Source organism: Spea bombifrons, chromosome 7 (genome assembly GCF_027358695.1).
Source record: "Spea bombifrons isolate aSpeBom1 chromosome 7, aSpeBom1.2.pri, whole genome shotgun sequence".
In the NCBI taxonomy this organism is placed as follows: domain Eukaryota; kingdom Metazoa; phylum Chordata; class Amphibia; order Anura; family Pelobatidae; genus Spea; species Spea bombifrons.
Window position 1 is genome coordinate 28,938,022 of NC_071093.1, and position 24,796 is coordinate 28,962,817.

General features: G+C 42.1%; 2 protein-coding genes across 4 annotated transcripts in view; both read right to left on the minus strand.

Moving 5' to 3' along the window:
* The window catches only part of DIP2A (disco interacting protein 2 homolog A), a 27,395-nt gene extending 8,719 nt beyond the window's left edge, over positions 1 to 18,676 (minus strand). For 2 of the 3 annotated variants that reach the window (XM_053470791.1, XM_053470790.1), the window contains exons 1-14: positions 18,341 to 18,676; positions 7,400 to 7,471; positions 4,696 to 4,815; positions 3,994 to 4,113; positions 3,540 to 3,782; positions 2,817 to 2,945; positions 2,605 to 2,724; positions 2,313 to 2,510; positions 2,101 to 2,192; positions 1,782 to 1,892; positions 1,263 to 1,386; positions 1,039 to 1,148; positions 625 to 727; positions 368 to 432 (exon numbers count right to left, since the gene is read on the minus strand). In XM_053470791.1, the coding sequence (XP_053326766.1) occupies positions 368 to 432; positions 625 to 727; positions 1,039 to 1,148; positions 1,263 to 1,386; positions 1,782 to 1,892; positions 2,101 to 2,192; positions 2,313 to 2,510; positions 2,605 to 2,724; positions 2,817 to 2,945; positions 3,540 to 3,782; positions 3,994 to 4,113; positions 4,696 to 4,815; positions 7,400 to 7,471; positions 18,341 to 18,431 (1,698 nt within the window). In that variant the 5' untranslated portion in view covers positions 18,432 to 18,676. The remainder of the gene's footprint in view (positions 1 to 367; positions 433 to 624; positions 728 to 1,038; positions 1,149 to 1,262; positions 1,387 to 1,781; positions 1,893 to 2,100; positions 2,193 to 2,312; positions 2,511 to 2,604; positions 2,725 to 2,816; positions 2,946 to 3,539; positions 3,783 to 3,993; positions 4,114 to 4,695; positions 4,816 to 7,399; positions 7,472 to 18,340) is intronic. The other variant, XM_053470792.1, reaches the window with a different exon arrangement.
* Positions 18,677 to 21,520: 2,844 nt separating this feature from the next.
* PCNT (pericentrin) overlaps positions 21,521 to 24,796 on the minus strand; it is a 38,196-nt gene continuing 34,920 nt past the window's right edge. The window contains exons 43-49 of the mRNA XM_053471961.1: positions 24,464 to 24,545; positions 23,716 to 23,874; positions 23,299 to 23,537; positions 22,992 to 23,083; positions 22,480 to 22,627; positions 22,234 to 22,393; positions 21,521 to 21,834 (exon numbers count right to left, since the gene is read on the minus strand). Coding sequence (XP_053327936.1) covers positions 22,270 to 22,393; positions 22,480 to 22,627; positions 22,992 to 23,083; positions 23,299 to 23,537; positions 23,716 to 23,874; positions 24,464 to 24,545 — 844 coding nt within the window. The 3' untranslated portion in view covers positions 21,521 to 21,834; positions 22,234 to 22,269. The remainder of the gene's footprint in view (positions 21,835 to 22,233; positions 22,394 to 22,479; positions 22,628 to 22,991; positions 23,084 to 23,298; positions 23,538 to 23,715; positions 23,875 to 24,463; positions 24,546 to 24,796) is intronic.

Below are 24,796 nucleotides of genomic sequence, written 5' to 3' on the forward strand. Positions count from 1 at the left end.
ACTCATATTAGAGATCAAAAGGACAGAATCATTCCTAGAGCAAAGGTGTAACTTTAAACGGTTAAAAGTGAGACAATAAATTGCATGTATAATGGTAAATTATATAAAAGATGAGAGTTGGTACCGTGTTAGCCGTAGAACTACAGGAGACAAGTGGAGTTTGAATGATACCTTTATTGGCTAACTGAGTAAATATAGATTGCAAGCTTTCAAGACCTCTCAGATCCCTTCATCAGGCCTGATATTTACTCAGCCAATAAAGGTATCATTCAAACTCCACTTGTCTCTAGTAAATTATATGACAGAGACAGAGAGAAACTAAACAAAACTAACAAAAGAATGAATAAAAATAAAAAAAGAAACTCACAGTCAGTACACCATGCCACAGACCAGCATCTCTCTTGAAGTCCAGAACATTGGTTAATGTTTCAGCTAGAAAACAAAATAATCTGAAATCAGACGTCTTAGGTGTTTCAAACATTTTCAATGCACTACATTGCGTTCTTCTCAATACACAGTGATGGCATTACATTTTAATGCAGAAAGAATAATCCCTTTAATGTGTAACACCAGTTCTTGCTCATATTTATCCAGGCCCTAATGTACTGGCCGAGTCAGTCATACCTTCTGAGTAGCCGCACGCCTGTGTCAGTGAATGACAGTGCGCCAACATGGCAGCTTGAGACACCGTGACTCCCATCGTACTGCCCTCCTTGCTGGTCTTATACTGCGCAGAGACAGATACAATGTGAGAAAGATAATCTGTCACAGAGGAGAAGAATGACACCGGTACTGTGGTTTTAATACACTTTACATTGCAGACTACTGGATCATCACTATAACTAGTTCACAAACCAACGGCGCCAGAGAATGTACGTACTGATCATCGATTTACATAGAATGAAGCAACAGAACTAATTCGCTGTTTAAGTCTTTTCATATTGCAAGAACATATTACACAGAAATTTAATGCCATTCTGTAAATGGAGCATGTTGTGAGTAGGTTTCTTCTTCGAAGAAGAAATAAGCAGCCCGTACCTCGATATAGGCTGCATCGTTACTAGCATCTTTGATATGGGGTTGCCAGTCTTTAGGTGGTTTCATTAAGTGCTTTCCATCAATAACGAACCATGCCAGGCGAGGCCAGCCTGCAAAAACAAAAGAGGATCAGAGTACAGACTCACTAAGTCTTGCCATAAAAAGTCTAAAACAAATGTTTTTATGCCACCAAGTATGTGCCGACGTTTTTGCTTCATTCTCACCTTTGAATGTCACCACATCACCAGTCTGAGATTTGGGAAGTCCCTTCTGACATGCATCTGTTGTAAGAGCCAAAGAGACCCCACAACTTCCCAAAAGGAATCCAATCTGCTGACTGCCAGCATCCTATATAAGAAAGCAAACAGATGTAAGGCCATCATACACATACTAATGCAGAAGAGCTGAGAGAACTCGGTATTCCCAATTACAGAAGCTCGCCCTATGCATTTACCCCCTTGCCCACACCTCAGCTATTTTCCGTACACATTGCCTGGGATGTGATAAACTCACTGCCATTTAGCTCAAATACTGGCTCTGTGAACCACCTGCGCATGTGTGTGAAGCGCTCCCCTCGATCTCAATATCAGACCACCGTGGATGCTGGGAGCATTCAAAGAATACATATTGATGTACCCAAAAAGTATTTTAAAATGCATTCTTCTTTGGAGAGACGGTAAGGGACAGAAAACCGCCCCTTTAAAATGTGAAAGTGACCACCCCAAACCCAACTGAAACATTACCTTTCTAGTTAGAGGCACCTCTATGGGAACTGGAATAAGATCAGAAAGGAGGCAGCCATAAAATGCTACCATAAACATCACGGGATCATTGTTGGGAAACACGAGAGCCACCTGCAAGACACAATGAAACAAAGACTTATTTTTGCAATCATTCATTACCATTAGTCAAAGTGGCACTAATTCTGACACTAAAATGACATCTCTTCGCAGGGATACCGACAAACACGCCTTCAGGGTAACAGATCATTGACTCTCTGACACCCTGGGTTACATAGCTACATTCACGTTCCTTGTCCCTCTGTATAATGCTCGTACATACCCGGTCCCCTGGTTTGAGCAGTGGTTCATTCTTATTGGTCAATTTGTTTAGGAGTGTGTAGGCCAGTTTAACACTTCGACTCCATAACTTGCCTGAGAGAAAGATACATCATTTAAAAAAACATCTGTAGATGGTACAGGAATGTTATAGTGGACACAAGAACAGCGTAGTACACCATATGCTCTTAGCACTTTCCCGTTGAAAACATTTACCATAGGTTAGCGTATAGACTGCTTTCGCAGTGGTGTCTAGAGACGTCAGACACGGAGCTTTGGGCTGAGTAGTTCCCCACCGTTGCAGAGCAGTCAGCAATGAAGGAGGCCAGTTAGACACAACTCCAAGTGGCTCCCCTTTGAGAAGAGCCATTTCTACACCCTCTGGTTTTGGCTGGTTGGGGTCCGGCTGCTGGACTACACAACAAGGTGACAAAAGTACAGCATAAGGAAGAAATGTCTTCAAATGAACTAGAATACTCAGGAATCAAAAATAAAGCTTAATACGTACCTTCAAGGAGCTCCTCAAAATCATCCACGAAGAATTCTCTGAGTGGTGGACGCTTGGGCCTTTTAAGGGTATTCAGGAGCTGCTGTATTTTGGAAGATACTCTGCTGCTTACCGGTACCCCTGTTGGTGAAAAGAATGAAGTCGGTTAGAATGTTAAAACACTGTGTTGGCACAATAGCATGACTTAAAGTCAGCGCCTCTTCTCAACGCACCATCTGCTGTTTCTATAATGCTGCTGTTGAATCCCCTTGGCACACCACGAACTGACGCCACCTGTGGGCGCTCATGGTGTGAATGTCCTAAGAGTCCTGTGGTCACGTCTGGTGGCGCAGAAATACTCTCTAGTTATCAGGAAGAAGAACATAACATGGATCTGAAAATGTGCAGATAATATAGGGAGCAAAGCCTATTTCCCAGGGGTATAGTTAATAGAGAAATGCAAGGGTAATATATAGCCACAACTACTGAAATTACTCCAAACCGCCTCAAGACCCAGCTGCATATTTTACACGGTCCCTATAGCAAGGAAAAAACTTTTGTCCTTGCCATAGTGTTTGGCCTAACCATCTGAGTTACCCTCCGTCAACATAAGATTTCTTTAAAAACAATAAAGAAGCAATACAACTATCACAGTTTGTCTTGGGCTCCCATGACTAAATCCTGGCATACATAGTATAAGAGACCTGTAACAACACTAAGCATCCAGGGCTATATACAAGATTTTTTATATCCCAATATAAGATTTATAGAGTTGCAAATGATTGCAAATAGTTTGCGCTAAAACATATACAGAATTTGTAGAGCCTGTAACCCCTGGGGCTCAATGTGCCAACAACTATCCTTCAATAACACATCATTCAAGAAACAAAACACGTCAGCCCATATAATGGAGCGGACGTGCCAAAAGATTGGACAGCACATGCCCTGATACTGACCTATCTGGGCATGTGTCATGAGGTCTGCCAGCATGGTGGCAGTGGAATTAACAGAGCAGCTGTTGGAGACTGCAGGCTTGGCTCCTGGGTGGGATGAAGTGGAAGATGCTGATGATGAGGTGGAGGAGCCCTGGGTTACCCTGCTAATCCAGGGCTCCACGCTGGAATGACCCTGGAGAGGAGTGGATGTGAAGCGTCCCTGACGGAGCAATGAGCCCTCATCCTCTGAGGCTGACGAGGTGTCTGTGAGCAAAATAACCATGACAGTTGCGTAATGATGAGACTCCAAAATAAAGCTATATCAAACAAATGGAGAACAAGTGAAGGTTTATAACAATGGAGTAAGCTGGAACAAGCAGACCTAAGCGTTCACCAGTGACGTGCACTAACTGCTTGACCTGTGGAAAATTAAACTGCATTAAAAAAAACAAAACAAAAAGAAAATCCCAGTTACCAGGAGGAGTGTAGACCTCTACAGAAGACTGGACAAGGGTAGAGCGTCTTTTAGAAGGCATGGGCACTTTCCTTTCCTTGTATTTGGCCAGAGCTGCTTGTACGGCTTCTGTGTGAACATCTGTGCAAGAAACAATGCTCAGGGACACATCATTGCTGATAAACTCATTTGAAGGGGAACTCCAAACCAGGTTTTGCATTGCCATAAAAAGGATTTCCAAAATATTCTGCTGTTTTTCTTTTTAAAAACCGTTTTAGTTTTCGCAAAATATAAAGTCGTAGACAACGGTATATCAGCCATTTGTAGGTGGTCTAGCTCTGTTGCCGTAACCCAGTCTACTAGACACATACTCTGATTTCCTTATCTCACTGCCTGTGATAAACAATACAATGGCTCATTGCTAAGCATCTCTATGGAAGAACAGATAGTATTGCCGTAAAGAAATAGCGCGGTGTGGTGTTTGTGCAGAGAATGACAACGATGGCAGCCTCCAGGTTTGCAGATAACGGAAGATTATCGGAACAAAAGAAGATAAAGACCGTGTTTTTGTTACTGTGTTTCCCCCTTTAAGAAGGAAACTGAAAACTTTGCAGAAGAGATGAGATTCAGCTTTGAGATGGAAAAATCGAGTACAACCCCCATCCCATGCAAAACCTAAAGCCGCAAGAACAAATAAGCATTTTGTAACTTTGCATTACTCACCTGATCGAAAGCGCTCATCCCGTGAGCTTGTGGAACGAGACCTTTGCTGCTTATTCGGAGCTACAGTAATCTGCGAGGTCCCTGAAAGTTTACTCTCAGCTTGTAGAGAAGGATCTACTCCTACAAGGACATAAAGGTGAGAATAATGGGGGGGGGATAGGTAAAATAATCAGGCCATGGTGGTACATATCTTCATTCCCCTTCAAGATAATTCTATCCTGTAACCTTCCCACTACCCAGTTGAGAAGCAAACATGCTCTAACAAATTGTGCGATATTATTCAGCTTTTGCTTTTATTGACCACAAGAATCTCTGCTTATTTAGTTGGAGGTGAAACCGGGTAGCCGTCTGTGCATGGTTTTACAGTAATGCTGCACCAGGCGTTGGAGCTCAGCAAACACATTGGCTCAGCTACTGGAAGGTGGCCAGAACCTCCCAGAAAACCAACACGTGAGCACCAACAATTCCCGTTCCCACTATCGACGCATGCCTCACATTGAGTTACAGACAACAATTACGAGCTGGCCCAAAAGGAACAGGAAAAAGTCAAATTTCGAAGTTAAATAAGTAATGTCATCAGGTAAAACTAGCGCTTTACAACTGATGGGGACACCTGCAGGAACACACTGAAGAACTCCATGTTTCCCCACCTATAAATTACTATGTTGCAAATTCAGACACTGTTCACTTAAACCTTGCAATAATGTGCACAGATAGGAAAGAAAAGAGCAAGGATACATATAAGAAAACATTTGGGGGAGTAATCACTGTCATTTTGTTACTGGGGAGGCAGGACCCCCCTCATAACAAAACTACAATAATAAACTTTTACTCCCCAGACTGTTTTCTTATAAGTAATGTATCTTCATTGTATTCAATGTTTTGTGTTCCTATGTTAAAAGGGCACATTATTTTCCTTATTTGACTTTAACTTAAACAGGTATAAATTAAGATACCAGTTTCCCTTGAGTTCGGCAGCTTGCAACTCCATGCATCGCAAAAATATAAAACACTTAATAAACTTGGAAATAAACTATGCATCTATATGAAAATAAACAATCATTTTATCTTTAAAGGGAAAACATATTCTTTTACAGAGAAGAGAGGCTTTGGTCATTTTACGTTACTCAAGGCACCAAAATGTTTTTGTTCTCCTGTGAAGTACCCTCTTAGACTTCATGTCTGTCAGACGTGCCGAAAGCCTCAAAACTCAGACACTATAATGCCAAGCACTATTCGTGAACCCGCTGGAATAGACCCAAACTGCTACACATTTCATATGTTTTCATGAAAAGCCATTTTCTATGGAAATTGTTACCCTCTGAGTCTGAATAGAATTTGAATAGAATTTGATAGCAAATATACCCACTCAGTCCGTGTAGTCTGTCTATTATTCATGCTGTCAAGACTAAAACCTTAGTTATTTCTTGCTCTTTTCTTCTGTTCAGGATAGCCAAACGCCTATCCCATGCATGTTTTAATTCTCTGTTACTTTATAACATATCTGCTGGGAGGCTCTTACGCTTACCCACCACCCTCTTGGTAAAGTATAACTTCATGATCCCAGATTCTTAGTTTTAGGACATCTCCCCTCCTTTATGTATTTATAAGATATTCTCTCTCGCTTCTCTTCTGTGGGCTATACATATTGAGATCCCTTAGTCATTTATATTCTATTCATAATTATAGTAGACCCTGGATGGTCTCCTGAATGTCAACTATACAACCCAGCACCCCTGCATGTTATTGCATTTACTTGCCTTAAAGTCTTTATAATTACATTTATAAATAAAGACTACCAAACCCCTCTCCTCTATTGTCTGCAACAACAAAGTACACCTGATACATTTGGATTTTTACATTCCAAGTGCATTATTTCACATGTTTTAACATCGAACTGCAACTGCCACACTGTTGACCATTCTTTTAATCTACTGAAACCATCAGACATTTGGGATATTCCATCAGGAATGTCTACATAGATGTTACAGACCTTGGTGTCATCTGCATAAAGACATACTTTACCTTTGCGACCGCCTGTAATATCACTGATAAAATATTTTAAAAAGTATGGGCCCCAGTACTGATCCCTGAGGTACCCACACGGACAGACATGTACGGTATGTCCCCACAGTAATGTCCGTATCAGAAGCTGCTCAATGCAAAACAAAGCCATACCATCTAAGCATCACACTGACATAAAGCGAATGGTGTCATAACCAGACACCCTTAATCAGTACTAAAAGGAAACAGAGCAACAATTGCGTGATAGCAACAGAACAGATCCACACAACCTAACATATTGGAAACAAGATCCTTTGCAACCTTAAAAGATAGCCAAGTGGTAAGAGATCCAATCATTCCGTCTCCTCAAGCACTTTACGTCTATCCCTCTCGCCAAGAGGCTATCAGTTCTTCCCCATTGTCCATCAATTTCTTTTACAGCGTCATTACTTTTCCAACCCTCCTAGCCCTTCCAGTCCATACATACCTCCCCAGACTATTGCAACCTACTGTCCTATCCCAACTATACTTTTCCCAATTACTGTCAGCTCTTTTTCTCCCAGTCCTGTTTGTCCTTCTTGTCAGTTGCATTCCGCACTGGCTACTCATATACTGGACATTCTAAACTCGGAGCTGCATGAAGACTCCTGCAAACTCATGACTTTAATCTACTTTCCCCCGAAAAAAAGCTCACGTGTACCTTGAATGAGTGGGATATACCGAGCCAACAGTTTGGCCCTCTTCTTCTCATACCCCTTTTGAGTGATGTCACCTAGAAGAGACAAATGTATTGTACATGAGACAGGGTACGTTTTTGACTTTGCATCATACTGTTATTATTTTTAACATAGTGATGAGGATAAACGTAGTATTGATCTAGTAAGAACCAGACTGGTTACAGTAGCAAAAAAAACCCAGACACTGTTTTATCTAGTAGACAAACAAATGTAAATACAGTACAAATCTGTCTGGCCCAGAAGAGGTTTAATGTAATGCACGGAAAATCTCTTTATTATCAGGCCGCTTATCTACTGAAACCCTGCAGAGAAAAGAGTAGGCAACATAAAGCCCAGCGTAAGCCCGTTAATAGGATTCCAAAGCTGGGTTTCAAATAGGAGACAAGCAGCTGTCTCATACGCCGGCAAAACCCTAACGGAAGACACGGCACATCAGAAAATAACATGTAAAAGGCCATGATCGCCTTACATACCTTCAACATAGAGCCATACCGACTACACAACCACCAGGTGTATCATTCTACCGATTCGCAAGCGCCTACTGCAAATTTATATCAATGTCAAATAGGATGTAGATTAAGCCAGACAGGACATGCCAATCGCACCTCCACACAAAAGGTTATGTCCTGTGTTTCAGCTTCCTCAAAAACATGAACACATCCGATGTTTAATAATATAGGGTACACAGAAAAACAGCATCAAACCTTTAGCCATTAAACGGCCATTGGGAATCCCCAAAACATAGAAGGGTCATTATCTACCCCCCCCCCCAAAAAAAATGTTAGGGCTTACAACTTCCAGCATGAAATACAACGTTACATACCTGAGGTCAGTTTCAGTCTATACAAATATAATGAGAATCCATTTAATATGGCAGTACTTCATGTTAAGGTTTCCATGCATAGAATTAAAAAAATCCCAGTTTTGCTATCAGGAAGATGTTAAATTCCAGAACTGGACACAATTATGCCACCGCGAGCCAATCTTCACAGAAGAAAGGGTCCAAAATCCAAGTGATCAGCAGAGCCGTGCAAGCTCCAAGTGACTGTATTCAACACAATCACATCCCTTTGTTCCTCTCAACACACACTAGGGATGAGTATTCCCTCTCCATCGCAGAGACAATTTAAAGCTTTAACCACCCACATGCCCTGCCCCCAACCCCACACCCCTTAAACTGTCCCCTAAGCACACGGGAGCTCCAAGCAAGCAGCTGCTCCCCATGTCTACAGACAATTGCTCCCCCAGGAAAGATACAAAGTCACCAGATAATGTACTATTGCCCCAAAAAAACAGCTGAAGCCAGGAAAGCTGATATAATCTGTCCATTGGCAAAGTAAAGAGAGCTACAGTAACGACTGGGAGAAAGGTTTTTACACCCACAGCTTGAAGAAGGCTCACTGACCAAAGGTTTCACAGAACCAAATCAAATCACTTATCACGGTGATACTGACTACAATGCCTACAACCACCTCCCTCTATTCATCTCCAGTCCCACCATTCATGGGAATAAACAAGCATTCTGAACACACAAAGCATCGCCCATTCATGGACTGGGAAGGATAGAATCCATCCATCTGACCAAAAAATCCAACAGGCCAGACATACAAAGGCCCAGCACAGTAGCAAGGGGATCCTGCCCCAATCCTCTTGGGAGCATAGGGCACAGAACATAAACTACTAGCATTTAAACAGACAATAATACAAAGAGGATGAGGGATCCCAAAAATGTACTTAATCTATTTAATTATGTCTGTCTCTATGTCTCCAAAACTTTCCTCTAAATGTCTCCAAGAAAGAAAAACATTCAAATCGAAAAGCATATGCGGTTATTCATAATAAAAAAATTAAAAAAGACAACTTTTTCTCATAAAAAGCATTATGCTTCATAAAATAAAAATGGATTTCTAGCACAATACTGGTGGTGACTGATAACTGCACAGCATGATCCTAACCCACAGGAATTTACAGACAAGCCCAGCTGAAACAGATAGAGAAGTGCACACAGAAGAAAGGCAAGTTGAGTTGAAGACGATCATATCTTGATGACGCTGGCCTGTTTAGAAACCAAACCTGATGCTCGGGGGGGGGGGGGCGGTGCCCCAATGTCTGTTCATGAAGTGTCACATTAAGTGGGGGAATTTTGCTATACTGTGTGTTTCTATGAAAAAGTGGCTCTGTAGCAAAGGCAGGACAGATCCTTTTGTTATTAGAGTTAGAAGATTAGACTCCTATCTTATTTAACTCCGCCCCTGACTGCCTCTGCATAAAACAGGAAGTGTAATTAAGTACACTTCCTGCACGTACCATGTAGTGCTCCTATTGAAGTCTATGGGAGCAGCAACCACCAATCACATGTATGCTAGTTTAATTGAAATAATAATACATGCTATCCACTTGCAGTAACATTAGCTAACTACTGATTGGTAAAAAAAACAAAACATTGTAAACAATATGAGGATTAAACTAAAGGGGTAGCACCAATCAAAGCAGCTTCAGCTGCCATGAAACATTTAAATTTCATCTACACCACTCTACCTAAAAAATGATGGCTTCACATCTTAACACAAAACCAAAACCTGGTCTTTCTGCAATCCACGTATATCTGAGATTCTAATGCATATCCCAAAATCATTCACTATTGAAATGTGATTGCAAATTATATACATTCATCATAAAACCTCATGTATAGCTTGGAAGAATGAATTCAGCTTGGGATAGCTGTGATAGTCCAGCAGTGTACATTTAAGGAATAAAAAATACCATTTTATTGGACTAACAATACATTTTAAGGATAAGCTTTTAAGAGAGTATCAACATCCCTTTATTGAGTATTAAGCCATACTCCCATGATAAAATACATGGATTTACAAAGTACAGGCAGGAGATTTACTTTAAAGGTGGAGAAACATCAGAGCATGTCACAGTCTAACACTAGATTGTCAGAGGTTTACTTTACTGGACAAACAAACAAGTAGAACCACCTTCCATCAGAAGTGGTAGAGGTAATTGTAAGCTCTTATGAGCAGGGCCTTCCTCACCTTCTGTTTATGTAAGTCGAAATGTTATATAATACACTACTTGTTATGTCCAGTTTACACATTGTACAGGGCTACAGGATAAGATGTCGCTATATAAAATAATACATGCATGGGACAGGCATAAATCTACACTGAATCTAAGAATCTATTGAAGGAGCACGTTTCTACTTCATGGGCTGAATGCTGTCAAATTCTATGTTTCTATCTGATTTTCTGTCTATTCCAAGTGTGACATTGAAACCTCATATATACCCAATTATATTTTATTATACGCATGCTCCGCTACAGGTACTGCATATCACGTTTTGTATGCACTGTGTTACTTAAAACGCATGAATGTTCTATCACAAAAACAATACAGAATCATGGTCCATATCCTCCATATTTGAGTCTCACACAAAGGTTTTTCTGCCCATAATGAAATCCCAAGTCTAAGCCGTCCACCTACACTCACCGGCCACTTTATTAGGTACACCTGTTCAATTGCTTGTTAACACAATCAGCCAATCACATGGCAGCAACTCAATGCATTTAGGCATGTAGCCATAACCAAGACAACTGTATATCAAATCAAAAAGACGTACACTCGCTGGCGACTTTATTAGGTACACCTTGCTACTACCTGGTTGAACTCCCTTTTGCCTTCAGAACTGCCTTGATTCTTCGTGGAATACTTTCTAGAAGGAAACATTCCTCAGAGATTTTGGTCCATATGGACATGATGGCATCACACAGTTGCTGCAGATTTGTCTGCTGCACATGATGCGAATCTCGCGTTCCACCACATCCCAAAGGTGCTCTATTGGATTGAGATCTGGTGACTGTGGAGGGCATTGGAGTTCAGTGAACTAATTGTCATGTTCAAGAAACCAGTTTTGAGATGATGTGAGCTTTGTGACACGGGGCATTATCCTGCTGGAAGTAGCCATTAGAAGATGTGTGACCACTGTGGTCATAAAGGGATGGACATGGTCAGCAGCAATACTCAGGTAGGCTGTCGCTTTAACAACGCTCAATTGGTACTAAGGGGCCCAAAGTGTGCCACAGTATTACACCACCACGTTTAATACAAGGCCGGATGGATCCATGCTTTCATGTTGTTTACGCCAAAGTCTGACCCTGCCATCTGAATGTCGCAGATGGAATCGAGACTCATCAGACCAGGCAACGTTCCTTCAGTCTTCCATTGTCCAATTATGGTGAGTCTGTGCGCATTGTAGCCTCAGTTTCCTGTTCTTAGCTGACAGGAGTAGCACCCGGTGTTCGACATGTTGTGCGTACAGAGATGGTATTCTGCATACCTTGGTTGTAAGGAGTGGTTATTTGAGTTACTGTTGCCTTTCTGTCATTTCGAGCCAGTCTGCCCATTCTCCTCTGACATCAAACACAACTGCCACTCACTGGATATTTTCTCTTTTTCAGACCATTCTCTGTAAACCCTAGAGATGGTTGCGAGTTAAAATCCCAGTAGATCAGCAATTTCTGGAATACTCAGACCAGCCTGTCTGGCACCAGCAACCATGCCACATTCAAAGTCACTTTAATCCCCTTTCTTCCCCATTCTGATGCTCGGTTTGAACTTGTCTTGACCATGTCTACATGCTTAAATGCATTGAGTTGCTGCCATGTGATGGCTGATTAGCTATTTATGTTAACAAGCAACTGAACAGGCGTACCTAAAAGTGGCCAGTGAGTGTATTCACCACAAGCCATCACAGTATACTCTATTGAGGCTAACAATAAACCTGCTACATAATTGTATTCTTCCTAGAATGGTTTAAACTGTATATGTGAAGTGCTGGCCTGAAGATCTGTCTCAGACATTTGCTCAAATGGTGGGGCATACTAGCAGCACGATACCCCAAAGCGGACCACAAGACCAATAAAATAAAACACTAAAATATTAAGCATTTATTTGTTGTTTTTTACATGTTTTTCCAGTGTACATGCCCACATTGGTACTGTTGCTTGGATCTGCACATACATATGCACTGCTGGATGCCTCACGTCAGTGACTCCACCGCGCACCCGCAGGAAACCATAGTGTGCTTGTTTCACAACGGCAGAACATAGGCAGCGGCGCAGCAAGACGGGGAGTAGTGTATGTGAGTGTGTATGTATGTTATAGTGCGAGAGTATGTATTTATATGTATAGTGCTGGAGTCAGTCTTTATGTGTATACTGTACTATTAGTGTGTGTGTATATGTGTGTAGCCCTAGAGTTAGTGTGTGTAAATTTAAAGTGCCAGAGTCAGTATGGCTATTGTATTGTAGTGCCAGATTGAGTGTACACGTGTCCATAGTGTTAGTGTGTAATTTTATATATGTATAGTGTTAGCCAGTGTGTGTGTATAAGAGTGTGGTGCAAGAGTGTATGTTGTTGCTTATGTTACAGTATGTCACCATAGAGCATGTGTGTACATGAGCGTAGAACGTTAGCGTGTTACTGTAAGGTGTTAGCTTTGGAGAGCATAAGATGTTAGTGTGTGTCTGTTACTATATGGGGTTAGAGTGTATAAATGTATGTTACTGTATGGCAAGGCTGAAAAACCCCAGGTTGGGTAATATATGAATAATTAAAACATTATCCGAACTTAATTTGAAGACCCCTGGTCTACATTAAATCTGCATCTTCTGCATCTGTAATGCGATAATGGGCATATCTACCGAAGAGTAAGGCAGCAGTAATAGCGGAAAATAATAATTACTTTATTATAGTGAGGTCTAGTATTCCATACACATGAACACTGTGTATGTTGTATAGAATAAAGATCTGTATATGTAGATAATATGGAAAAGAAAAAGTGTCTGTGCGCTAAGCTAGTCTCAGGCTCAAATAATACAAGTGTGTAATACGAGGCCTACCAAACAGGTGTAAGCATGCTGCAAGAAACAGTGTATTGGCTGTACAATGTATACAAGAAACAAAAACTGTCTGCGCTTCTTACCCTAATAAAGTTGGCAACAAATATATAAACATAATATAAATGAGAGGTTTTGGTTTCTTGTGTAGATAATATGTTACATCTTTGTGTGAAAATGCACAGCTATGTACACAGTTGATTACCATTTCTACCAGACGCAGTAAGTGGGGACCTTGGCCCTTTTTCAATTTTTATGTAAGCTTGGTTCTTTAAAAAATTATATACAGTATGTATCAGTACGCTCATCACGGGGAGTGAAAGTGACTGGGAGTGAAACGTGTCAGACTGTTGTGTGTGAGTGTACGACAGTGGCTGAGAGTTGTCTGCATGAGTGTGTGTCGGTATGATCTCTCCAATTGAGCGGTAGGTGTGATCCCTCTGATCGAGTGATCAGTGTGATAAAGTTTGATGTGTCCATCAGTCCGGCTGAGAGCAATAAGTACTAATGTATACAGTAGGAGGGTGTGTAAGTGAATCTGTCTCGTAAGTGATTTCCAGGCCCTGGGGCATGTGGGTTGCGATACGTGGAGGGAGTGATCAGCAGGGCACAGCGAGGTCACAGTGGCTGCTCACACAATGAACACTTTAACATCTGGGGCCTCTTCCTCCTTCACTTCCTGTAAAGACAATAAGCCGGACAGAGGCAAAAATCCAGCACATTCTTCCGTATGGAAAGTGCAAAACAACCAGAAGCACTCTCATACACCGTGTTTGTTTCACATTCACCATGACAGCGTGCGTTACACAGCATTCTGGAACACAATGTAAAATCAAGAGACTTTAAATGTTCACTTATTTAATATTTAACCTATAAAGCTCCATTTCACTTTAAAAATGAACAAAGCCTGCATATAACAACAGCCCCTCTTCTAGGAGGGGCAGTCCCTCTGGGAATCAAATACCTCTGTGCTCAAAACTTTGGTCACATGGTGGGACAGCCCTAAAAGTCACAACAATGTGACTATGAAAGTAGGTTTATAAATCAAATTATGTACAAAAATATAACATAATATGCCTTATTTAGTTACATACATAGCCGTCAACAGATCATAAAGGTGCATAGAAATAAATCTCAGTAAGAGCGTGCAGTATAGTTTTCTTCTCTCTTTAATGCATTTTGTAAATCATTTCTACACTTTTGTATCTCATCATTTTACGGCTACTTTCTATAACTCAGAACAGGATCCAGATTTTCATCTGACGTGATCGAGCGCGAATTAAATGAAAATGTTTTAATCAGTTGGGGGAATGCTTTGGGGATCCAAGGGTGCTGCAGGGGTAGACAGAAGTGTGAACATTACGGCCTTTACTGCAAACCGACTGCTAACGGAAAATCATTTTTTAAATGAATATATACATTTTCATTCCATAGGTATGTGTAGGACTTCTTAGTCTTCTTCTTCGCCTACAGTAGAAACCGACAAACTGCACAATTGGATCACGTCGAGAATAACAGGTATAAGCCTTACACAACGAGCAAAGAACTAGAAACCATCAGCCTCGATCCCAAGCCCTGCGAGTTGGTACAGGTGCCAAAACCACAGCGTGGTGCTTAATACAGTTCATCACAAAGCACTAAAGGTACGGGTAAAACACGAAATATACCGTACGTTAGATCTGGACCGGCGCAAACATGTTTCGTAATGAACCACAGTCTGCAGACATCTAGGATATTGTTTGGGAAACAGAATAGCGAGGACATTATTGTAACAGAGACTGTCACTGGGAGCCGGCAATGCAAGCAAAACACAACACAAATAAAACAAGGCAAAAACATTTGATATTTGGGAGCCGTTTGGCCTTTCCGAGCTGGCCTGGCTAGGTGAGGCCAGCATCAGAATCCTGGTGGGCACAGTAACTGTAATTAGTGGGCAGATCAGATTAGCACTAGATATAAACTACTGGCACAGGTTGAAACTTCTCAGCACAACCCATCCCCTGACATCAAGCGTCAAATCACATCCTCAATTATCAATTACCGACCCACTCCCACCCAATGGATGATAAAAACAATATCACTTCCCCATATCCATGCGTATTGATTTATATAGCGCCATCATATTCCGTAGCGCTGTATTCTTATGTGAGTGTATAAGGTCATATGTATAAAATTCAAATACATAAAAACCTTTAGGGGCAGTCTAATGCGCCACGCAGCCCCACCAGCAAAGGCATATTAAAGTACATTAACCCCTTAAGAACCAAGGTTTTTTTTTTAGTTTTTTTTTTTAACTAAAGCATTTTTAGCACTTTTGTGAAGTCTTTATTCAACTGTGACTTGCCTCTCGCTTGTTCAGACTACCTACACAAAATGAGGGCTTTTATTTAAAACTTTATGGCTATAAAATACTATTTGAATATTGCTGCTAATCATACCCAATTGAGGTTAAACAGCATCCCCTGAATACAGCAAAAGCCCTTGTGCAAGAGCAATGTGACCTTATACACTCTTGGGGTCTTTGTAGACCCCATGGATCTCCCCTGTCTCTAGTAGGTACCCATTGTAACATCACAAAAGTTCTATAATTTATCTTTTTATTTAGGTTTCATTTAAAAAAAAAAAAAAAAAAAGTGTTTTAAATTTTTCAAAAGGCATTTATTCTCTCTCTCCTTCTTACTGTGTGCTGATCACGCCATACCAAATGTCACGCCATACACAAAGCTAGAGTATTATCGCAAATACACATTCATTTTGTTGTTTTTGTGATATTTGTCTCCACTTGTGGCATCTATATTTATGCAGTTGCTCTGCCTGCTGCCTCATGTGTAAAGCAATTGGTACCATGTTCCGAACGCTAAGAGGCTTTCAGGTAGCCAAAACTAGATCCCCCAAACAGCAGATGGCCAGGGGTAGTAGACGAGTACCCACATGAAGTAAAATGAGAACGTTTGTGACTTTTTAAAGCAACTATTACATGCATAAGCCTTACAACCCTTGGAGAATAAAGGATATCAAAGTATGGTGGGAGTTCCACGTTAAAAAGCTTTAACATTCCACAAACCACCCTCCGTTCCACGTACCATGATCTACACACCCTTCTGCCACACATCACGAAAAAACACACCCGAGATCAGTAAACCGGGCATGGTTCCAAAATAAACATGAAGAACTTGGGACAAGTGCAGCCTGGACAACCCAGATATCAGAAAAATGATGTCTGATAAATCCATAATTAGCATTTCTGAATGCAAAGAAAGTTACCCCGCTCAACAGTCCGGGTGATGTTTCACACAGATAATCACACGTACATGTAAACTCTTGCGATGCTCGGCTTCCTTGTGGCAACCTAACACAGAAGCATCAACACGTTGTGGCTCCACAAAAACGGCATGGTTCCATGATGGCTATTCCTGATTTACAATCTGCAGCAATTGCTTATAAATGTATATATTTCAGTTATTTAGGGTTAAAAATGCATTTTTGTAATATGTTCCTCTTTGTAGTGTTCTTTACATTAAAGGGGGAACTCCCAGCAAAATTATTTAGAATTAAAAGAAAGTTCCAAAAGTATATAAGTGAATGACTCGGTACTAATCACCCACTCGGTACTAGACACCAACACTCCGACTAATGAAAACCTGTTGAGGATGGACTTCATTACCATAAGCAGTCAGCTCAATTTAGTTTTCACCCTGGAAAAGTTATTGGAACAACGCCAGTCTACATTATTGTATTCCGGACTGCATTTTATACTTAATACATTTTTTCCTACATTATCCCTTAAAATGCATCTATTCACTTACTTCATTTGATAGACTGAGTTTTCTTTTTATCTCTGTCCCTCAAAGAAAGCCTACGCTCCACCGCGATACGCCGGGCGTCTTTTTTCAAAGTGAAAGTGTTGAATGTTTCAGTGGAATTAAACACACATACAGATCAGTGAAATAACACTAGCCATTTAAAGTAACGGGCTACCGTAAAGGGTTTGCTCTGTATTAATGCCCAGCCGGTGATACACCGCAGCACATACGTGCCATGTGTCCTGAGCGTGCGGTGCAGGCAGCAGGTAATGTCAGGACTGAAGCCTGCTGAGGTGCATTTAAGATAACACAACTGTACTACAGCCAGGGCTTCATGGAGAGTTTGGATTTGCCTTCCTTCTAATGACCATACCTGGTGGCCACTTGCCTACTGGTCCTATTTCTCTTACTTGATTTTAAGGCACATTGAAGGCAGCCGCCTCTTGTTAATTTGACTTTGTTTTGTTGTGAAACCAGCGATACTAGACTTTTGGCCCTGACAATCTACTCTTTTGGTCTCTTCAAGTCTAGAATGGCCAGAACGGAGGATGGAGATGGACCTGGGATAAAGGTCCAGTCATCTTGTTTGGCCTTCATCTCAGAGATTAAAAAAATCGGGAGACGAGGACTTGGTTTACAGGAGATACTCATCATTTCAGGATCTCTCACGTCCCAAGAGGTTGACGGCCGAACCCGACTGGCCTCAGGAGAGTGACATTTCCGCATCCCTTAGAACTAGATTCTTCACCGGTCTCCAAAGAGTTTAGAATTTCTCAAACATAGCCTTGTAGCCAAGCAAGTGCATCACTGGGAGCATCTTTATTACATTTATTTATGTAGCGCTATTACAATCAGTGGGATAAGTTAAAGTCACACATAATAAGGAGCTGGTACAAGAAGAAGCGGGCCCTGCTCTTGCGAGCTTCTGATGCATATTGAGGTTGATAGTCACCATATGACACAGGCCTGCTTCCAAGACTGCACGTTATACAGAGCACACAGCTTGTACGGAGATACAGTAACGGCCCGGGTAGGTGTCACGAGTGTGCACGACAAGGGCACCAGGATGCGGCAGGCGGCTACTGACAGGGTACCAACAGGTCTCTGCAGTGCCGGTAACTGAAAGAGCAGCAGCGGGTCGGAGGGCGGGATGCATGCTAGCGGAACCCGGCTGGTATGAGGCTCACCGGGATCTTACCTTCAGAAAGCTCCAGCTCCAGCTCTGCCAAACTCTCCCGAACATCCACTGGCAGTGATTCCAGCAGTGCACATCCCCCTCTCTCAGCCATCCCCTGCTGCCTGTCACATACCCCACCGAGATCACGGACACTTCATAGCCCCGGCACCACAGACTAAACCAGCGGGAGCCCCTTTCCGTCTGCCTAGGAGGGGTAGGTCAGGCTCCTTCCCCGACTATGTTACGGGTCAATGCCTGCTTTGATTTTGTCAGACCCTTCACGCCCTCTGCTTTGCCTATTCTGTCAAGGCCTCTCCTCACTTGCTTCATCCGCTCCTGTCCCCACAGGACCGGCCCGACGCGGGACCGCGCGTGGGAGCGGTCCGCGAATGCGCATAGGAGGCGTGTAATTTTCTCGGGAACACGCCTAACGCACAGAATCTGCCTGGTAACTGCGCAGAATTGTCGCTTCTCCGAGTTCCATTGACCACTCCCCCGGAGGTGTGATCTTACGGAAGACCCGCCCACAATGCGCGTGCAACGCAGCAAACGTATATCACAACCATGCCTCATTTGATTGGGTACAACATAAGTCGCTATGGTCTTATTGGTCAGCAGCCGCCGCACCTTCGCAGTGATTTAAACGCTTACAGCAAAACGTAACTGTTTAACGGTTTACAGAATGCGATGGTCATGGTACAGGCGACGCATAGGCAAGAACAAGCTTCGCAACTCACGTTTGACTAAACATTCCATATTAGCTTTTACCTCCCTATTGTGGACGCCGGTGTCAATGTGCTGCATCCGACCGTTAAAAAGGCAGCCGAGCGATTGACGGCTTCAGAGAGAATTGTAGGAGTTCGCTGTTTTCAGGATGCCTTTTCTGGCTGCCTGTTGAACTATTTTTCAGTCATTCCAAAACATGTGACCCGGTTCCTACAAACACATGCCTGATGACATAAAAGGAAAGCACTAATTCTTGTGAACCAGACTCTCCTCCCAGTCACATCTAGCAGTACATTAACTCAGAGATATATCTTGGCTGGGTCAGGCCCCGGGGCCCCTGGCTAGGGTAGCACTGCACCATACTTCTTACCTCTGTGGCCGCCATCTGGCATGCCAAGTGCCAGATGTGATATCATACCCATATGAAGCACCAGTTCTCTGGGTTGACACCTTAATCCTCAGGGTCTAGTGAGCGGGGCCTGACACACCTATTTCCCCCTAAAATGGGGGGGGTCCTATGATGTCAGCAGGAACTCCCACAGACATCAACGGGTAGTCATGGGCACATCCCGCAAGGGGGGGCTCTGGGTACCAGAGCCTAAAAGTTCCCATGTATGGTATTACCCCAGTGTGCTTCATGCGCCCTGTGGTCCAAGGTCACTATGGAGGCTGTGCAGATTAGGCACACTGCTCTATAGTATATTGGCCCCAGTCACAAGCGAGATCTCCAACCACTCCAGTGGGCCCAACAAGAAGCAGTGCATCTGGCACACTGTTATGCAGCAGAGGGGCTCAGCTCCCCAGGAACTGTCTCCCTAGGCGAGTATACGTCACTGAGTCTTCCCCACATTCTATATCTATAAGGTTTCCTCCTGGCCGGAGAGCCACATTTCAGAAGCACACATTTTTTTCAAATTGGAATTTTGACAAGTTGAAAATTCTACTCCCATGTCCTATTTGGGAGATCTTTGAAGCAGCCAATACTGGGGGCTGGCTTTTAAGCCAGGGTTTAGCAATCTGTTCTTCCTTGGTGTAAACAGGAGAAACAATATTTACAATATCTGCTTTCTCTCTGTCCTTACTAACCAAATTTCCAATTTTGGATAATGAAGGACAAATGTTTTCTGTCTTTAGCTTTTTTTCATACAAACATTTTTGGGAAATTCTGCAGATTAGCCATTTTAATAACCTCTTTACAGGCTTTAACATCTTTTTATTGATGCTGCCGATTCCTCACTTTTATAAACATTTGAATACTAAATTTCTTTTTTTTTTTTTACGTTACTGGTAAGCCCCATCGGTATTTGTTTCCCAAAGGTATACATTGATGTGTGTAACTAACATGTGTTTAAATGTATTCCACTTGTCTTCTGTGTTATATCCAGAAAATTATCCATCCCAGTCTACATGTTCAATAGATGCCCTCTGTCTGTCAAGGTTGTGTTTTGGTGAAGTAGTTACCAATTTGCTCTTTTGAATTAATCTCAAAGTAAACCATGTTTACGGTCACTATTCTCTTACTTGGAAGATTCTTGCATTGAGGCAACCGGTAGTTATCTTTCAAGTCTTCCAGGTCTCTTCTGTATAAATCATTCCCCAGCAACATCTCCAGAGTACAGTGATACCCATGCATGGGTTTTTCAGGTTATTTGGGGCTAAAAGGCCGCATTTAGGAACCTCAATTCAGGTTTTCAACTTGGAACTTTGACATCTGGTCCTTTTGCCCCATGTCCTAATTGGGCCATCTTTGAAGCCGGTTAATTCAATTTACCCCATCAAACTATATATAAACTAGACACCCCAGGGTATGGTATTTTAACCCTTCCCATACACGATATTATACCAACAGCATTTGCCAAAGTTAGTGGCAGTAGTTTTTTTTCCCCCACACAAATTGTACTTCAGGTATGGATTTATAGCTCCTGGTATATGTCACTTTCACACAACACCCCACCCAATATGTGTTCAGCAGCATCTCCCGAGTACAGTGATACCAGCCATGTTTTTCAGGTTGTTTGGGGGCTAAAAGGCCACATTTGGGAGGTGCACTTTTTTCATTTTCACATCTGGTCAGTCTGCACTTGTGCCCCAATTTACCCCATCAAACCATAAATTTCTTTTTGAAACTAGACCCCCAGGGTATTTAAAATGATAGTATTTCCATGCCAGTATTTTTGGGAAGAATAAAAAGAATATCCCCCCCCCCCATATTTTTGGACTTACAGTACCTGCATTCAATCTGCAAGGGGAGCCAAAGTTCTCAGGAGGCTCTGGAGAGACCCTCTTGGAAGCGTTTATTTTTTTGAAGGACGAGAGGAAAAATCTCTTGCATCGGTACTTGTGATCGCTTTCCGTAGCAGTGACAGTGCGCCCTGGGCTGAGTTTATTGGGGCATGCCCGAAATGTCATTGGTCGGGTTAATCTCTGATTTTTTTCAGACTCACTACAGAATATGGTCCAGTCAAATGAATTCAATCATTTGTAAATATAGGTTTATTTTGTACAAAAATCAGATTTACATTTAAAAACTAAACAAAACAAGCAGACAAACATTACATTGAACACCCTGTGCTTCCGTAGTCTGTGCTTGTGAACAGAGATCTTTTCTGTGATGGGGTGGTGTGCACCTAATATAAAAACACTTAATTATTATACGTGCTAAAATATTTTCAGTGCATGTGTTTATCACAACTGAAAGCAGAGCAAAAAATTATAAATAAAATAAGACGGGCTCCAGGTTGCACTTCCCAGGTAAATTTAAAAAAAATGGTGAAACTTCAGAAAAGTACCTGTAGGCAAAGAGAAAAGATCAGTGAGCAAAAAAGATCACTATTTTAGGTACTATCCTAGCCGACACTAGGGTTGCTATATCTGCCATTTGTGTATATGATAACCACATATACAGGATGTATAAAACTCACAGAACACATACAAAAATTTAAATTTTGTTGAATTCAAAGCACACAACACGTTTAAGACGACTGCTTCACAGATACATTAAGATAACTACGTGGAAAACAAAACTCAGCAGATCCAAAGTTTGTGCAACAGGTAAGCAGAGGGCACCAGCTCGCATGAAAATTAGATTAAATAGGCTCACTATACGTGGAACATAATTAGACAGCCCTAGCCTGTACACAAGGACAGATATGTTTCCATTGTGCTGGTAACGAAGCATTGCACCCTACCATGTGTGTTGTAATTTGGCTCTTGGAACCAGCATCCTACAGCCCGCCTAGTCTCTTCTGTACCATCTCTAGATGTTTGATATATTTTGTGATTGAGTGCTCAGGATTCTGACTGTTGCAATGTAGTCGTTCCGAGGGTATGCCAGGAGAGTACGTAAGTCTGTAAAAGAAAAACAAAACCCAATCTTTAAACTAGGCATTCACTATCCAGTGTTGGCACCTTTAATAACATATCCTATCACTGACCTGGTGGGAGTCCAGCTATTCTTCTGCTTTGGAGAAAGAATACCTACTGGAACAGGGCTGCTGCGAAAGGATGGTCCATCTCTAGTAGGAGGAGAGTTAAGCACTTTACTGCCCAACTGTTGCAGAGCATCTGTCCTGCTCAGGGCCACTGGAAACAAGAAGATGTTTAGCTCGACAACCGTAACAACGCCATTCTCTGCACTTCCAACACATTATATGATTTACTACGGAACCAAGTTTGTGAATAGGAGAGTGTCAGTACAGGGTTCATGTTAATGATGAACCCTTTGTCACTTTCCTACTGTAAACACCTCAAATCTTATTAAGACCTTGGTATTAGGATATAGCATTATGAATATCCAATGTATGCCACAAATAATTTCATAATTGATAGCAACTGCCACCATACATTATCAAGTCCACAGTACATGAACACATGCTAAACATAAAGAAAGCAAAGGGAACAAGAGACTCCCTTTAAACAGAAATGTATAATGCTAATCCAAATGTACCTTGCTGAAGCAGAGCGGAACTCTGTGCTCCTGTCTCTCCAGAGCTTCCCTTCCTAGTAATTTTGTGCCATTTCTCTACCAAATACTTTAATCTGGAAAAATAAAATGTGAGAAATAAGAAAGGAAACGCGGTTATGTGTGAAAAAACAAGCATGAAGAGTTAAACTGGCATTCTCACTGCAATTGCAGTTAGTAGGCATATGCAAAATGTTTGACACCAAATATCAGATATAAAACCGCCACTGTTTTAGAAGCGTAATCTACTTGATGATCACCCTACATACACACACTACAGACTTGTTTTTACCTGGAAATCGCTATTACAACTCTCACAGCGGATCGAAACCTGGTAAGCCCCGGCCGGGAAACCGCAGGAACCTGTACATCCGCAGGTGATGGGTATACACCCATGCGGGCGATCAGAGACAGAGTCGCTTTCTCACAAGCCTGGAAACCACCAAGCAGGAGCAATAGATATTTCTTTTGGTAGATAAGAGCTTTCCGAAAGCTTTCTGCTCTCAGGTACTTCCTGTAGAGCCGCTGTATCTGAAAAAGGCAAATTAATTTGCGGTGGGAAATATTTAACGAGCCCGCTCACAAAATGTTTCCATTTCTATTACAATGTAATAGAACTAGCTCAATTGTATAACTTCCCTCTTCAAAACAACGTCAGTGTTCTACATATCCACGTGAAAAGCAAGCCTGATAAATTATTACTGCATACCTTGGAGTCAGACAAGTCCATTGTAGGCTTGTTCTCAGAGGCCTTCTTGCTGAGTTCTGACTCGGCACGAGCTAAGGCAGCCTGCAAGAGACGTTTCTCACACTGCCAAGCGGCCCTTTCAGCGTCCAACACGGAGTTTACAGCATCAGTTGAATGCAGCTGAGAATGGGAAGGAAGAATAGTTAGCAATTACCATCAATACACTGGGCAAAGATGACCGCATAACATAAGGTTTACAAGCCGTGCCATAAGCCATTTGTTAGTTTGGCTAGCTGGCTTCTGAGTTCTAGCTTTTCCTCGCTCAACTAGGCCAAAGACTTTGTAAGCTCCTACTTCTCACTCCGCAGGCCATCTATTATACTCGGCAAAAGCCAATAAGAGGATTACATTTATTTCAGAGGAAAAATTAGAACAAGAGGGTCAGAGACTTAGCTGAAGAAAGAAAGAAAAAAAAACACAACAGCTGTAAAACTAGAGGGTCAGAGAGCTGTAGAAAGGGAATTTTAATTTACCAAGACAGTGGTAGATTGGCGGGGTTACTTCAGGGAGAGAACTTAAACCTCAATACGGCTATCCTGAATCTAAGATGAGACCACAGACTGATTTATTTGAGTCTTTAATAAAGACACTAAATGGGAAGATTAGATGGGCTGAATGGTTATTATGCGTCAATTTTGAACATAATATAACATGCGCATTATGAACATAATACAAGACGTTATTAACTGCAAACTCGCTGAATACTCACTGGTGAATTTTCTTGCTGAAGTTCAGATTTCAACTCTGACAAGGTTGCCAGCAACGACAGCACGTCTTCTTTTGCAGGAGGACTTGGCAAAACAAGGCAAAAGAGAAACAGTCAGGGCCGGCCCAAGACAAAATGCCGCCTGGGGCGAAGTTTAAAATAAAGCCCCCCCCCCCCATTATCTACCCATCCTCTCCCTGCTGCCCCCCATTATTTACCCTCCCCCCGTACTTACCTTTCAGCAGTCTTGCGGTGAGTCTCCCTGCTCTGTCTCGGTGCCGGCTTGTAATGCTAAGCGCCGGAAATGATGTCATCTTCCAGCGCTCAACATTACAA